At 42.9% G+C, this 17,394-nt stretch overlaps 1 protein-coding gene across 1 annotated transcript in view; it reads right to left on the minus strand.

Annotated features, from left to right (window-relative positions):
• Positions 1-17,394, minus strand: part of PDS5B (PDS5 cohesin associated factor B) — an 890,287-nt gene that overhangs the window by 394,602 nt on the left and 478,291 nt on the right. The window contains exon 15 of the mRNA XM_053708457.1: positions 10,490-10,538. Within this exon, the coding sequence (XP_053564432.1) occupies positions 10,490-10,538 (49 nt within the window). The remainder of the gene's footprint in view (positions 1-10,489; positions 10,539-17,394) is intronic.

The following is a 17,394-nucleotide window of genomic DNA, read 5'->3' on the forward strand; positions in this document are numbered from 1 at the left end:
AAGACCGACCCCCCACCCGCTTAGACAGGACTAAGCGTTCAATCTCCAAGCGATTAACTTCAGAGAAACAAAAATCTCTAGAAAGAGAGAGAGCTCGAAGGAGGATGACATCTGAAGAAGAGCATCATTGTAATACCTCAAGACCTAAACATCTTTCTAGTATGACAAGACTCAGAAACTTGAGCAGATCCCGATAAAGGAAAAAATAAACACACATCCTTCAGATCTATGTTTATTCTGAACAGGTCCTTTTGAACCAAGTATACTACTTTGAAGGACAAAACCTGAGGAACTTGAGGTAAATACCTAGATTCCGTTCCCAAACTGGGAGTGGAACTATCGCTCCTGGAGAGGAAGTGCCTGAATTCAGTTCAGGAAAAGCCTCTCATCATACCTGAATTGCAGATACTCAAGAAAGAGAAATCTGCCCCTGGGAGGAAACCTTAGTTAGGATTCCAAGAAACATGACTAATCCTTCCTTTAGTTTTATTCTCCTTACGAGTGGATGAAAAACCTCCTTTCACCCGTAAAGTCAGGAGACAATTATGTCAGCTAAGTCCAAACAAGGACTCATTTTTGAAAAAAAAACGCCCGAAGCGTGGAATTGGAGGAAACGCAATATTGAACCTGCAACTGCAGAACTATAAATCCTATGCTGAACTGCTAAGCCACAGGTAGGCTTCTCGTCTGAAAAAGATTTCAGCCACAAACCCAGACGGACTAGCACAGCAAGTCAAATAAGACAAGACATTGTTCGAAAACAACAATTAAACCTCCAGCTTTTCATCCAAGGATCCGAAAAACAACACCATAAGGATAGAAGTTCTATGAGTCGTAGTAGAAAAATATTCCTCTACTAAAGACACCGTGCATTAAAACAGGGTAAGCTACATGAAAATCCCTTGAGGGACAGGAGACAAGGAGAAAGGTTTCCCTAGCTTCTCCTAATCCTGGGAAAAATTCCAAGGCACATCTAGAAACACTTCCTCATAGAAGGAAACATCACTGAAATGATAGTGTTCACAAACTCTCAAAGGCTGACGACAAGGGACTCAATGTCATCCAAGTAGCCAAAACCTCCTTTACAATACACGAGGCGATCAGGCATGCATCTGAAATATATGACTTCAGCATAAGATGAAGGAATTAAACTGTCCAAATCTGAGATTTCACCCTCAGAAACCTACCGGCGATATCTCTTCAACTCAGAAGAGAAAGCAACCTGCGTAGAAGAATGTGGGGCAGAAACCTTACAATCCAAAAAAATTAAAAAATATATCCTCTTGCATATTTCCTGAAGATAAGGAAAAACAGGCAAAGCCGCAGGACACCTGAGCAGCAAACTCTGTAAGCAAACATACTCCTCCAGAAAATTAAGAGGAACCGCAGGGTACTGCATGTGGCGCCATAGAGGCTTGGGACAGATAAGGAGAAAACTGTGCCATTGTCTAAACAGTATCATCCTGGGAGATATGAGGCTCAGAGGTTTAGCATATATCGCTGAGATATCTAAGCTGTAAAAATTGCAAGCAAACGCAATCCTCCTTGAGATTAAGAGGAACCGCAGGGAATTGCCTGTGACACCATTAAAGCTTGAGACATATAGGACAAGCTGTTGCAATAACTAAACAGCATAATCTTGGGAGAAAATGAGGTGCTGAGGCAGCGAATCAACTGTACACACAATATTTTTATAATTTGTCCCACCCGTATAGGGAAACAAAAACGGCAAATATTTCACACTGCTTACATAGCATAGAAAATCTAATCAAGCAGAACATAAAATTATAGACAAATTCATATTATTTATCTCTCAAGTACATTTGCCCCACATTGAGTCTTTATTAAAGACAAAATTCATACTGCTAAAAGAAAAAACAGTGCATGGAACTTTTTACAAAGGATTTAAAATACTATTTCATGAGTAAATCCTTCAGGTCTAGCGTAGCCCTTGGTAAATAATTAATAAAACACCTATTGTGGCTTCTAAATGTTGGACAATAGATCCTCTTAAAATAAATGTAAAAAACTTTAAACACAAGAGCGCCACTCCGATCTCCACCTAGAGGACGAGGCGGAACTACGGAATGTATTCTTAGAAACCAAAATGGTGCCACTCTGTGTCTGTGAAGGAGGTGGGAACAAACACTGCAAGAAGATGAAGCGCGCATACATCGCATTTCATCCGGCCATAAGGAAAAGCAACCCTCACACTGAGTTCCGTTTATGTTTGAGAGAGAGGAAGATAAAAACACCAACACATAAAAGTGAGCTCTCCTCTAGAAAATAAAGACATAAATATCGTATGTACAGTCTCCTCATTTCTCCTCTAATAAAATCCAAAATACATAGGAATTTAAACTGACAACCTCCAGTCCTTAACCATGTCTAAAACACTGAGCCAAAATTTTCTTATACATAAGAAATTGACAATTATTATATGATTAATCTGAGCTCCAATTAGGGTTAACCCCTTCTATACTGAAGTTAACTCCTAAGTCTCCCCAATCACATTAAAAGTGCCTGCTCACTGCCAGAAATTGTCCTTAAGGATTTCTTTGTCCCAAAATAACTACAGATAGGGCTGAACCCTTGCAGTGCCAGCCTCCTAGCCCCAGAAGACAAAAGGCACTTACCTGTATATTCAGCTGTCAGGCAGGACGACAGTTCACCCGGCATGAGAAGATGCCCCTCCTCACAGAGACCTGTGGAAAACAAGAAAAGACAGAGTAAACTTACTCTGGCTTTCCACACATAGAACAGCAAAAATTCTAGGAAAATGCATCAAGGGCCAACTTACAAGTTCCTAACTGCTTTAAAGCCACCACTGCCTTACTGAAGAGACTAACGTGGAGTACGGCTAGACCCAGACTTGAAAAGTTCAGAGTAAACCTACTCTGTCATACAAAATTAAAAAAATCTTGCTTGAAGTAAAAGAAATACAATTTCTTCGGACAGCTAAAACTTCACCTCTTTATAGTACCGCAGGAAGAAGAGAATAACTGGGGTTTGTGGGAAGGGAAGTGATACTTAAAGTGAAGGTAAACTTTGATGAATGAAAGCCCGTTTTTTAAAAATACTATTAAAAATAGAGGCACTTTCATTTAAAGTTTTCAAAGCAGCCGTTTTGATTAAAAAATTACCTCTCTTTGCACAGCCAGAGCAGCTTCCCCCACCCGGAGATCCTCTCTTCACACGTCATCAATGACTAATCCAGCTTCCTCCAATCACGGCTTTCCCCCCAGGGTAGTCATTGCCTGAGGCCATGCTGTGACTGGAGGAAGCTGGATTAGTCATTGATGACGTGTGAAGAGAGGATCTCCGGGTGGGGGAAGCTGCTCTGGCAGTGAAAAAAAACATAAAACAGAATTTATGTTTACCTGATAAATTACTTTCTCCAACGGTGTGTCCGGTCCACGGCGTCATCCTTACTTGTGGGATATTCTCTTCCCCAACAGGAAATGGCAAAGAGCCCAGCAAAGCTGGTCACATGATCCCTCCTAGGCTCCGCCTACCCCAGTCATTCGACCGACGTTAAGGAGGAATATTTGCATAGGAGAAACCATATGGTACCGTGGTGACTGTAGTTAAAGAAAATAAATTATCAGACCTGATTAAAAAAACCAGGGCGGGCCGTGGACCGGACACACCGTTGGAGAAAGTAATTTATCAGGTAAACATAAATTCTGTTTTCTCCAACATAGGTGTGTCCGGTCCACGGCGTCATCCTTACTTGTGGGAACCAATACCAAAGCTTTAGGACACGGATGAAGGGAGGGAGCAAATCAGGTCACCTAAATGGAAGGCACCACGGCTTGCAAAACCTTTCTCCCAAAAATAGCCTCAGAAGAAGCAAAAGTATCAAACTTGTAAAATTTGGTAAAAGTGTGCAGTGAAGACCAAGTCGCTGCCCTACATATCTGATCAACAGAAGCCTCGTTCTTGAAGGCCCATGTGGAAGCCACAGCCCTAGTGGAATGAGCTGTGATTCTTTCGGGAGGCTGCCGTCCGGCAGTCTCGTAAGCCAATCTGATGATGCTTTTAATCCAAAAAGAGAGAGAGGTAGAAGTTGCTTTTTGACCTCTCCTTTTACCGGAATAAACAACAAACAAGGAAGATGTTTGTCTAAAATCCTTTGTAGCATCTAAATAGAATTTTAGAGCGCGAACAACATCCAAATTGTGCAACAGACGTTCCTTCTTTGAAACTGGTTTCGGACACAGAGAAGGTACGATAATCTCCTGGTTAATGTTTTTGTTAGAAACAACTTTTGGAAGAAAACCAGGTTTAGTACGTAAAACCACCTTATCTGCATGGAACACCAGATAAGGAGGAGAACACTGCAGAGCAGATAATTCTGAAACTCTTCTAGCAGAAGAAATTGCAACTAAAAACAAAACTTTCCAAGATAATAACTTAATATCAAGGGAATGCAAGGGTTCAAACGGAACCCCCTGAAGAACTGAAAGAACTAAATTGAGACTCCAAGGAGGAGTCAAAGGTTTGTAAACAGGCTTAATTCTAACCAGAGCCTGAACAAAGGCTTGAACATCTGGCACAGCGGCCAGCTTTTTGTGAAGTAACACAGACAAGGCAGAAATCTGTCCCTTCAGGGAACTTGCAGATAATCCTTTTTCCAATCCTTCTTGAAGGAAGGATAGAATCCTAGGAATCTTAACCTTGTCCCAAGGGAATCCTTTAGATTCACACCAACAGATATATTTTTTCCAAATTTTGTGGTAAATCTTTCTAGTTACAGGCTTTCTGGCCTGAACAAGAGTATCGATAACAGATTCTGAGAATCCTCGCTTCGATAAGATCAAGCGTTCAATCTCCAAGCAGTCAGCTGGAGTGAAACCAGATTCGGATGTTCGAACGGACCCTGAACAAGAAGGTCTCGTCTCAAAGGTAGCTTCCAAGGAGGAGCCGATGACATATTTACCAGATCTGCGTACCAAGTCCTGCGTGGCCACGCAGGAGCTATCAAAATCACCGACGCCCTCTCCTGATTGATCCTGGCTACCAGCCTGGGGATGAGAGGAAACGGCGGGAACACATAAGCTAGTTTGAAGGTCCAAGGTGCTACTAGTGCATCCACTAGAGCCGCCTTGGGATCCCTGGATCTGGACCCGTAGCAAGGAACTTTGAAGTTCTGACGAGAGGCCATCAGATCCATGTCTGGAATGCCCCACAGCTGAGTGACTTGGGCAAAGATTTCCGGATGGAGTTCCCACTCCCCCGGATGCAATGTCTGACGACTCAGAAAATCCGCTTCCCAATTTTCCACTCCTGGGATGTGGATAGCAGACAGGTGGCAGGAGTGAGACTCCGCCCATAGAATGATTTTGGTCACTTCTTCCATCGCCAGGGAACTCCTTGTTCCCCCCTGATGGTTGATGTACGCAACAGTTGTCATGTTGTCTGATTGAAACCGTATGAACTTGGCCCTCGCTAGCTGAGGCCAAGCCTTGAGAGCATTGAATATCGCTCTCAGTTCCAGAATATTTATCGGTAGAAGAGATTCTTCCCGAGACCAAAGACCCTGAGCTTTCAGGGATCCCCAGACCGCGCCCCAGCCCATCAGACTGGCGTCGGTCGTGACAATGACCCACTCTGGTCTGCGGAATGTCATCCCTCGTGACAGGTTGTCCAGGGACAGCCACCAACGGAGTGAGTCTCTGGTCCTCTGATTTACTTGTATCATCGGAGACAAGTCTGTATAGTCCCCATTCCACTGACTGAGCATGCACAGTTGTAATGGTCTTAGATGAATGCGTGCAAAAGGAACTATGTCCATTGCCGCTACCATCAACCCGATCACTTCCATGCACTGAGCTATGGAAGGAAGAGGAACGGAATGGAGTATCCGACCAGAGTCTAGAAGTTTTGTTTTTCTGGCCTCTGTCAGAAAAATCCTCATTTCTAAGGAGTCTATTATTGTTCCCAAGAAGGGAACCCTTGTTGACGGAGATAGAGAACTCTTTTCCACGTTCACTTTCCATCCGTGAGATCTGAGAAAGGCCAGGACAATGTCCGTGTGAGCCTTTGCTTGAGGAAGGGACGACGCTTGAATCAAAATGTCGTCCAAGTAAGGTACTACAGCAATGCCCCTTGGTCTTAGCACAGCTAGAAGGGACCCTAGTACCTTTGTGAAAATCCTTGGAGCAGTGGCTAATCCGAAAGGAAGCGCCACGAACTGGTAATGTTTGTCCAGGAATGCAAACCTTAGGAACCGATGATGTTCCTTGTGGATAGGAATATGTAGATACGCATCCTTTAAATCCACCGTGGTCATAAATTGACCTTCCTGGATGGAAGGAAGGATAGTTCGAATGGTTTCCATCTTGAACGATGGGACCTTGAGAAATTTGTTTAAGATCTTGAGATCTAGGATTGGTCTGAACGTTCCCTCTTTTTTGGGAACTATGAACAGATTGGAGTAGAACCCCATCCCTTGTTCTCTCAATGGAACAGGATGAATCACTCCCATTTTTAACAGGTCTTCTACACAATGTAAGAACGCCTGTCTTTTTATGTGGTCTGAAGACAACTGAGACCTGTGGAACCTTCCCCTTGGGGGAAGTCCCTTGAATTCCAGAAGATAACCCTGGGAGACTATTTCTAGCGCCCAAGGATCCAGAACATCTCTTGCCCAAGCCTGAGCGAAGAGAGAGAGTCTGCCCCCCACCAGATCCGGTCCCGGATCGGGGGCCGATATTTCATGCTGTCTTGGTAGCAGTGGCAGGTTTCTTTGCCTGCTTTCCCTTGTTCCAGCCTTGCATTGGTCTCCAAGCTGGCTTGGCCTGAGAAGTATTACCCTCTTGCTTAGAGGACGTAGCACCTTGGGCTGGTCCGTTTTTACGAAAGGGACGAAAATTAGGTCTATTTTTTGCCTTGAAAGGCCGATCCTGAGGAAGGGCATGGCCCTTACCCCCAGTGATATCAGAGATAATCTCTTTCAAGTCAGGACCAAACAGCGTTTTCCCCTTGAAAGGAATATTTAGTAGCTTGTTCTTGGAAGACGCATCAGCCGACCAAGATTTCAACCAAAGCGCTCTGCGCGCCACAATAGCAAACCCAGAATTCTTAGCCGCTAACTTAGCCAATTGCAAAGAGGCGTCTAGAGTGAAAGAATTAGCCAATTTGAGAGCGTTGACTCTGTCCATAATCTCCTCATAAGGAGGAGAGTCACTATCGAGCACCTTAATCAGTTCCTCAAACCAGAAATATGCGGCTGTAGTGACAGGGACAATGCATGAAATGGGTTGTAGAAGGTAACCCTGCTGAACAAACATCTTTTTAAGCAAACCTTCTAATTTTTTATCCATAGGATCTTTGAAAGCACAACTATCCTCTATGGGAATAGTGGTGCGTTTGTTTAAAGTAGAAACCGCTCCCTCGACCTTGGGGACTGACTGCCATAAGTCCTTTCTGGGGTCGACCATAGGAAACAATTTTTTAAATATGGGGGGAGGGACGAAAGGAATACCGGGCCTTTCCCATTCTTTATTAACAATGTCCGCCACCCGCTTGGGTATAGGAAAAGCTTCTGGGAGCCCCGGCACCTCTAGGAACTTGTCCATTTTACATAGTTTCTCTGGGATGACCAAATTTTCACAATCATCCAGAGTGGATAATACCTCCTTAAGCAAAATGCGGAGATGTTCCAATTTAAATTTAAAAGTAATCACATCAGATTCAGCCTGCTGAGAAATGTTCCCTAAATCAGTAATTTCTCCCTCAGACAAAACCTCCCTGGCTCCCTCAGATTGGGTTAGGGGCCCTTCAGAGATATTAATATCAGCGTCGTCATGCTCTTCAGTAACTAAAACAGAGCATCCACGCTTACGCTGACAAGGGTTCATTTTGGCTAAAATGTTTTTGACAGAATTATCCATTACAGCCGTTAATTGTTGCATAGTAAGGAGTATTGGCGCGCTAGATGTACTAGGGGCCTCCTGAGTGGGCAAGACTCGTGTAGACGAAGGAGGGAATGATGCAGTACCATGCTTACTCCCCTCACTTGAGGAATCATCTTGGGCATCATTGTCATTATCACATAAATCACATTTATTTAAATGAATAGGAATTCTGGCTTCCCCACATTCAGAACACAGTCTATCTGGTAGTTCAGACATGTTAAACAGGCATAAACTTGATAAGAAAGTACAAAAAACGTTTTGAAATAAAACCGTTACTGTCACTTTAAATTTTAAACTGAACACACTTTATTACTGCAATTGCGAAAAAACATGAAGGAATTGTTCAAAATTCACCAAACTTTCACCACAGTGTCTTAAAGCCTTGAAAATATTGCACACCAATTTTGGAAGCTTTAACCCTTAAAATAACGGAACCGGAGCCGTTTTAAGCTTCAACCCCTTTACAGTCCCTGGTATCTGCTTTGCTGAGACCCAACCAAACCCAAGGGGAATACGATACCAAATGATGCCTTCAGAAGTCTTTTATCAGTATCAGAGCTCCTCTCACATGCGACTGCATGCCATGCCTCTCAAAAACAAGTGCGCAACACCGGCGCGAAAATGAGACTCTGCCTATGCTTTGGGAAAGCCCCTAAAGAATAAGGTGTCTAAAACAGTGCCTGCCGATATAATTATATCAAAATACCCAGAATAAATGATTCCTCAAGGCTAAATAAGTGTTAATATCAATCGATTTAGCCCAAAAAATGTCTACAGTCTAAATAAGCCCTTGTGAAGCCCTTATTTACAATCGTAATAAACATGGCTTACCGGATCCCATAGGGAAAATGACAGCTTCCAGCATTACATCGTCTTGTTAGAATGTGTCATACCTCAAGCAGCAAAGGACTGCAAACTGTTCCCCCAACTGAAGTTAATGCTCTCAACAGTCCTGTGTGGAACAGCCATGGATTTTAGTTACGGTTGCTAAAATCATTTTCCTCATACAAACAGAATTCTTCATCTCTTTTCTGTTTCTGAGTAAATAGTACGTACCAGCACTATTTGAAAATAACAAACTCTTGATTGAATAATGAAAAACTACAGTTAAACACTAAAAAACTCTAAGCCATCTCCGTGGAGATGTTGCCTGTACAACGGCAAAGAGAATGACTGGGGTAGGCGGAGCCTAGGAGGGATCATGTGACCAGCTTTGCTGGGCTCTTTGCCATTTCCTGTTGGGGAAGAGAATATCCCACAAGTAAGGATGACGCCGTGGACCGGACACACCTATGTTGGAGAAAGGTACGTTTTTAATCAAAACGGCTGCCTTCTAAACTTTGATTAATGAAAGTGCCCCTGTTTTTAATAGTATTTTTTTTAAAAACGGGCTTTCATTTTATCAAAGTTTACCTTCACTTTTACAGCTTTGCTGTGGTGATCTTTGCCTCCTCCTGCTGGCCAGGAGTGATATTCCCAACAGTAATTGATAATCTGTGGACTCACCGTGTCATTAAAAAGGTTAATACCTTTGTAACTATAAGAAGGGTTAACCCAAGTCTCTTATCACATAAAAAAACCGTGCCTGCATTCTGCCACAATCAATCCTATTCAAGATCTGTTTGTCCCCTTAAAGCTGCAGGAAATCTTAAAAGTGCTAGTCTCCTACTCAGAAGACAGAAAGCACTTACCTGCAATCTAGCCGACTGGCAGTTAGATGACTCACATGGTGTGAGAGGATACAACTCCTCACAGAGAACGGTGGAGAAAAGAAAGAACAGAGTAAACCTACTCTGGATTTCTATATCATGGGCAGCAAATAAGTTCGGAAAACGCAGCAAGGCTAACCTCACAAGTTCCTAACTGCTTTAAAGCCACCACTGCCCTACTTAAGAGACTAATGTGAAGTATGGCTAGACCCAACATTCTTGCTTGTAGCGATAAATTCTAGTTTTCTTCAGACACCAAAACTTCACCTCCTCCATTGACAGAGGCAAAGAGAATGATTGGGGGTTATGGGTAGGAGAGTGACACTTAATAGCTTTGCTGTGGTGCTCTCTGCCTCCTCATGCTGGCCATGAGTGATATTCCCACTTGTAATTGAGGACGTTGTGGACTTAACATATCTTAATTAAGAAAATAAAAAATATGGCATGTTAAAAAGCTACAAGTTATTTAGCAAAGCTTCAGTTCATTTAGCAGGAGAGCATCTGTTCATTAAATAGAGCAAAAGATGACTTTGCAACCTTTGGCTCCAAGAGATGTCTGACGTCTAGCAGCCAAGGGGTAAAATCATCTAAAATGAGTGTTTAAATTATATATTCTAGAAATGGGACTTATGTTACTGACAAACTGGCTTTCACTGCTATAGAGGAAAATTGGTTTACATATACATTTTAGTTAATGAGTCCCTGGATGCATGTGGAATCAGCACCCTTTGGTAAATGTAAGTTTAGTCAGATTTACTCACTAAAATACAGGAGAAATATTTCTATTTGCTCTGTGAAATACATTAGATACGATTCTCTGTGAGAGTTTAGAAACAGATTCCAGAGAAAAGGACTTACTTGTAATAACCATCACTTTCGAAAATATTGCTTTACTGCCAGCTTCTGTCTGAAAGAGGGAAAAAAGTTAGGTCATATTCTACTAAGAGCTTTTCCTCACAGCAGTTAATAGATCAAGGATACTAAACAAAACTTATATTTCGGAAAAACAGAATTTATGTTTACCTGATAAATTACTTTCTCCAACGGTGTGTCCGGTCCACGGCGTCATCCTTACTTGTGGGATATTCTCTTCCCCAACAGGAAATGGCAAAGAGCCCAGCAAAGCTGGTCACATGATCCCTCCTAGGCTCCGCCTACCCCAGTCATTCGACCGACGTTAAGGAGGAATATTTGCATAGGAGAAACCATATGGTACCGTGGTGACTGTAGTTAAAGAAAATAAACTATCAGACCTGATTAAAAAAACCAGGGCGGGCCGTGGACCGGACACACCGTTGGAGAAAGTAATTTATCAGGTAAACATAAATTCTGTTTTCTCCAACATAGGTGTGTCCGGTCCACGGCGTCATCCTTACTTGTGGGAACCAATACCAAAGCTTTAGGACACGGATGAAGGGAGGGAGCAAATCAGGTCACCTAAATGGAAGGCACCACGGCTTGCAAAACCTTTCTCCCAAAAATAGCCTCAGAAGAAGCAAAAGTATCAAACTTGTAAAATTTGGTAAAAGTGTGCAGTGAAGACCAAGTCGCTGCCCTACATATCTGATCAACAGAAGCCTCGTTCTTGAAGGCCCATGTGGAAGCCACAGCCCTAGTGGAATGAGCTGTGATTCTTTCGGGAGGCTGCCGCCCGGCAGTCTCGTAAGCCAATCTGATGATGCTTTTAATCCAAAAAGAGAGAGAGGTAGAAGTTGCTTTTTGACCTCTCCTTTTACCGGAATAAACAACAAACAAGGAAGATGTTTGTCTAAAATCCTTTGTAGCATCTAAATAGAATTTTAGAGCGCGAACAACATCCAAATTGTGCAACAAACGTTCCTTCTTTGAAACTGGTTTCGGACACAGAGAAGGTACGATAATCTCCTGGTTAATGTTTTTGTTAGAAACAACTTTTGGAAGAAAACCAGGTTTAGTACGTAAAACCACCTTATCTGCATGGAACACCAGATAAGGAGGAGAACACTGCAGAGCAGATAATTCTGAAACTCTTCTAGCAGAAGAAATTGCAACTAAAAACAAAACTTTCCAAGATAATAACTTAATATCAACGGAATGTAAGGGTTCAAACGGAACCCCCTGAAGAACTGAAAACTAAATTGAGACTCCAAGGAGGAGTCAAAGGTTTGTAAACAGGCTTAATTCTAACCAGAGCCTGAACAAAGGCTTGAACATCTGGCACAGCGGCCAGCTTTTTGTGAAGTAACACAGACAAGGCAGAAATCTGTCCCTTCAGGGAACTTGCAGATAATCCTTTTTCCAATCCTTCTTGAAGGAAGGATAGAATCCTAGGAATCTTAACCTTGTCCCAAGGGAATCCTTTAGATTCACACCAACAGATATATTTTTTCCAAATTTTGTGGTAAATCTTTCTAGTTACAGGCTTTCTGGCCTGAACAAGAGTATCGATAACAGAATCTGAGAACCCTCGCTTCGATAAGATCAAGCGTTCAATCTCCAAGCAGTCAGCTGGAGTGAAACCAGATTCGGATGTTCGAACGGACCCTGAACAAGAAGGTCTCGTCTCAAAGGTAGCTTCCAAGGTGGAGCCGATGACATATTCACCAGATCTGCATACCAAGTCCTGCGTGGCCACGCAGGAGCTATCAAGATCACCGACGCCCTCTCCTGATTGATCCTGGCTACCAGCCTGGGGATGAGAGGAAACGGCGGGAACACATAAGCTAGTTTGAAGGTCCAAGGTGCTACTAGTGCATCCACTAGAGCCGCCTTGGGATCCCTGGATCTGGACCCGTAGCAAGGAACTTTGCAGTTCTGACGAGAGGCCATCAGATCCATGTCTGGAATGCCCCACAGCTGAGTGACTTGGGCAAAGATTTCCGGATGGAGTTCCCACTCCCCCGGATGCAATGTCTGACGACTCAGAAAATCCGCTTCCCAATTTTCCACTCCTGGGATGTGGATAGCAGACAGGTGGCAGGAGTGAGACTCCGCCCATAGAATGATTTTGGTCACTTCTTCCATCGCCAGGGAACTCCTTGTTCCCCCCTGATGGTTGATGTACGCAACAGTTGTCATGTTGTCTGATTGAAACCGTATGAACTTGGCCCTCGCTAGCTGAGGCCAAGCCTTGAGAGCATTGAATATCGCTCTCAGTTCCAGAATATTTATCGGTAGAAGAGATTCTTCCCGAGACCAAAGACCCTGAGCTTTCAGGGATCCCCAGACCGCGCCCCAGCCCATCAGACTGGCGTCGGTCGTGACAATGACCCACTCTGGTCTGCGGAATGTCATCACTCGTGACAGGTTGTCCAGGGACAGCCACCAACGGAGTGAGTCTCTGGTTCTCTGATTTACTTGTATCTTCGGAGACAAGTCTGTATAGTCCCCATTCCACTGACTGAGCATGCACAGTTGTAATGGTCTTAGATGAATGCGCGCAAAAGGAACTATGTCCATTGCCGCTACCATCAACCCGATCACTTCCATGCACTGAGCTATGGAAGGAAGAGGAACGGAATGAAGTATCCGACAAGAGTCTAGAAGTTTTGTTTTTCTGGCCTCTGTCAGAAAAATCCTCATTTCTAAGGAGTCTATTATTGTTCCCAAGAAGGGAACCCTTGTTGACGGAGATAGAGAACTCTTTTCCACGTTCACTTTCCATCCGTGAGATCTGAGAAAGGCCAGGACAATGTCCGTGTGAGCCTTTGCTTGAGGAAGGGACGACGCTTGAATTAGAATGTCGTCCAAGTAAGGTACTACAGCAATGCCCCTTGGTCTTAGCACAGCTAGAAGGGACCCTAGTACCTTTGTGAAAATCCTTGGAGCAGTGGCTAATCCGAAAGGAAGCGCCACGAACTGGTAATGTTTGTCCAGGAATGCGAACCTCAGGAACCGATGATGTTCCTTGTGGATAGGAATATGTAGATACGCATCCTTTAAATCCACCGTGGTCATGAATTGACCTTCCTGGATGGAAGGAAGAATAGTTCGAATGGTTTCCATCTTGAACGATGGAACCTTGAGAAACTTGTTTAAGATCTTGAGATCTAAGATTGGTCTGAACGTTCCCTCTTTTTTGGGAACTATGAACAGATTGGAGTAGAATCCCATCCCTTGTTCTCTTAATGGAACAGGATGAATCACTCCCATTTTTAACAGGTCTTCTACACAATGTAAGAATGCCTGTCTTTTTATGTGGTCTGAAGACAACTGAGACCTGTGGAACCTCCCCCTTGGGGGAAGTCCCTTGAATTCCAGAAGATAACCTTGGGAGACTATTTCTAGCGCCCAAGGATCCAGAACATCTCTTGCCCAAGCCTGAGCGAAGAGAGAGAGTCTGCCCCCCACCAGATCCGGTCCCGGATCGGGGGCCAACATTTCATGCTGTCTTGGTAGCAGTGGCAGGTTTCTTGGCCTGCTTACCCTTGTTCCAGCCTCGCATTGGTCTCCAAGCTGGCTTGGCTTGAGAAGTATTACCCTCTTGCTTAGAGGACGTAGCACTTTGGGCTGGTCCGTTTCTACGAAAGGGACGAAAATTAGGTTTATTTTTTGCCTTGAAAGGCCGATCCTGAGGAAGGGCGTGGCCCTTACCCCCAGTGATATCAGAGATAATCTCTTTCAAGTCAGGGCCAAACAGCGTTTTCCCCTTGAAAGGAATGTTAAGTAGCTTGTTCTTGGAAGACGCATCAGCCGACCAAGATTTCAACCAAAGCGCTCTGCGCGCCACAATAGCAAACCCAGAATTCTTAGCCGCCAACCTAGCCAATTGCAAAGTGGCGTCTAGGGTGAAAGAATTAGCCAATTTAAGAGCATTGATTCTGTCCATAATCTCCTCATAAGGAGAAGAATCCCTATCGACCGCCTTTATCAGCTCATCGAACCAGAAACATGCGGCTGTAGCGACAGGGACAATGCATGAAATTGGTTGTAGAAGGTAACCCTGCTGAACAAACATCTTTTTAAGCAAACCTTCTAATTTTTTATCCATAGGATCTTTGAAAGCACAACTATCCTCTATGGGTATAGTGGTGCGTTTGTTTAAAGTGGAAACCGCTCCCTCGACCTTGGGGACTGTCTGCCATAAGTCCTTTCTGGGGTCGACCATAGGAAACAATTTTTTAAATATGGGGGGAGGGACGAAAGGAATACCGGGCCTTTCCCATTCTTTATTAACAATGTCCGCCACCCGCTTGGGTATAGGAAAAGCTTCTGGGAGCCCCGGCACCTCTAGGAACTTGTCCATTTTACATAGTTTCTCTGGGATGACCAACTTGTCACAATCATCAAGAGTGGATAATACCTCCTTAAGCAGAATGCGGAGATGTTCCAACTTAAATTTAAATGCAATCACATCAGGTTCAGCTTGTTGAGAAATGTTCCCTGAATCAGTAATTTCTCCCTCAGACAAAACCTCCCTGGCCCCATCAGACTGGGTTAGGGGCCCTTCAGAAATATTATCAGCGTCGTCATGCTCTTCAGTATCTAAAACAGAGCAGTCGCGCTTACGCTGATAAGTGTTCATTTTGGCTAAAATGTTTTTGACAGAATTATCCATTACAGCCGTTAATTGTTGCATAGTAAGGAGTATTGGCGCGCTAGATGTACTAGGGGCCTCCTGAGTGGGCAAGACTCGTGTAGACGAAGGAGGGAATGATGCAGTACCATGCTTACTCCCCTCACTTGAGGAATCATCTTGGGCATCATTGTCATTGTCACATAAATCACATTTATTTAAATGAGTAGGAATTCTGGCTTCCCCACATTCAGAACACAGTCTATCTGGTAGTTCAGACATGTTAAACAGGCATAAACTTGATAACAAAGTACAAAAAACGTTTTAAAATAAAACCGTTACTGTCACTTTAAATTTTAAACTGAACACACTTTATTACTGCAATTGCGAAAAAACATGAAGGAATTGTTCAAAATTCACCAAACTTTCACCACAGTGTCTTAAAGCCTTAAAAGTATTGCACACCAAATTTGGAAGCTTTAACCCTTAAAATAACGGAACCGGAGCCGTTTTGAACTTTAACCCCTTTACAGTCCCTGGTATCTGCTTTGCTGAGACCCAACTAAGCCCCAAGGGGAATACGATACCAAATGACGCCTTCAGAAAGTCTTTTAAGTATCAGAGCTCCTCTCACATGCGACTGCATGCCATGCCTCTCAAAAACAAGTGCGCAACACCGGCGCGAAAATGAGGCTCTGCCTATGCTTTGGGAAAGCCCCTAAAGAATAAGGTGTCTAAAACAGTGCCTGCCGATATTATTATATCAAAATACCCAGATAAAATGATTCCTCAAGGCTAAATATGTGTTAATAATCAATCGATTTAGCCCAGAAAAAGTCTACAGTCTTAATAAGCCCTTTTTGAAGCCCTTATTTACGATCGTAATAAACATGGCTTACCGGATCCCATAGGGAAAATGACAGCTTCCAGCATTACATCGTCTTGTTAGAATGTGTCATACCTCAAGCAGCAAGAGACTGCTCACTGTTCCCCCAACTGAAGTTAATTGCTCTCAACAGTCCTGTGTGGAACAGCCATGGATTTTAGTGACGGTTGCTAAAATCATTTTCCTCATACAAACAGAAATCTTCATCTCTTTTCTGTTTCTGAGTAAATAGTACATACCAGCACTATTTCAAAATAACAAACTCTTGATTGAATAATAAAAACTACAGTTAAACACTAAAAAACTCTAAGCCATCTCCGTGGAGATGTTGCCTGTACAACGGCAAAGAGAATGACTGGGGTAGGCGGAGCCTAGGAGGGATCATGTGACCAGCTTTGCTGGGCTCTTTGCCATTTCCTGTTGGGGAAGAGAATATCCCACAAGTAAGGATGACGCCGTGGACCGGACACACCTATGTTGGAGAAATACATGCATGTGCTGAAAGGTAAACACATATGCTACATGAACTTGCTAAATTGTTTTGTTTTCTGACACAGGGTACAATAATGTCTAAATATGAACTGAAGAATTAATGTACTAACCTAAACTACATATCGGAAAAACCACACCACACACAGTGTTAGTACTTGATCACAATATAGCTTTCCTAAAAAGTAGGTAAACCTTTAAGCAAGTGAAATTAAAGGGGACACTAAACTGTCTGTTTAATTGTTGTAATAACAAAACAAAAAAACTTAGTGGCTTATTTTTAACATGAATCATTGCAATATGTATTATTCATAATTTTAAATGTATTTGACCTTTATATTTTTATTTGTGCAGTGTACTTTTTCTTGTCAAATCTACAAGGAGGTTTGGGTCTCTACAGGAAGGCCTACAGAGCTTAATATCAAATCTTCTAGAGTAACTTGAGCTTTTTTACTATTCAAAAAATGCTTAAAGGGGCAGTCAACAAAAACATAATTTATGTAAGAACTTACCTGATAAATTCATTTCTTTCATATTAGCAAGAGTCCATGAGCTAGTGACGTATGGGATATACATTCCTACCAGGAGGGGCAAAGTTTCCCAAACCTTAAAATGCCTATAAATACACCCCTCACCACACCCACAATTCAGTTTAACGAATAGCCAAGAAGTGGGGTGATAAGAAAAAAGTGCGAAAGCATATAAAATAAGGAATTGGAATAATTGTGCTTTATACAAAAAAATCATAACCACCACAAAAAAGGGCGGGCCTCATGGACTCTTGCTAATATGAAAGAAATGAATTTATCAGGTAAGTTCTTACATAAATTATGTTTTCTTTCATGTAATTAGCAAGAGTCCATGAGCTAGTGACGTATGGGATAATGACTACCC

This window comes from Bombina bombina, chromosome 3 (genome assembly GCF_027579735.1).
Source record: "Bombina bombina isolate aBomBom1 chromosome 3, aBomBom1.pri, whole genome shotgun sequence".
NCBI lineage: Eukaryota > Metazoa > Chordata > Amphibia > Anura > Bombinatoridae > Bombina > Bombina bombina.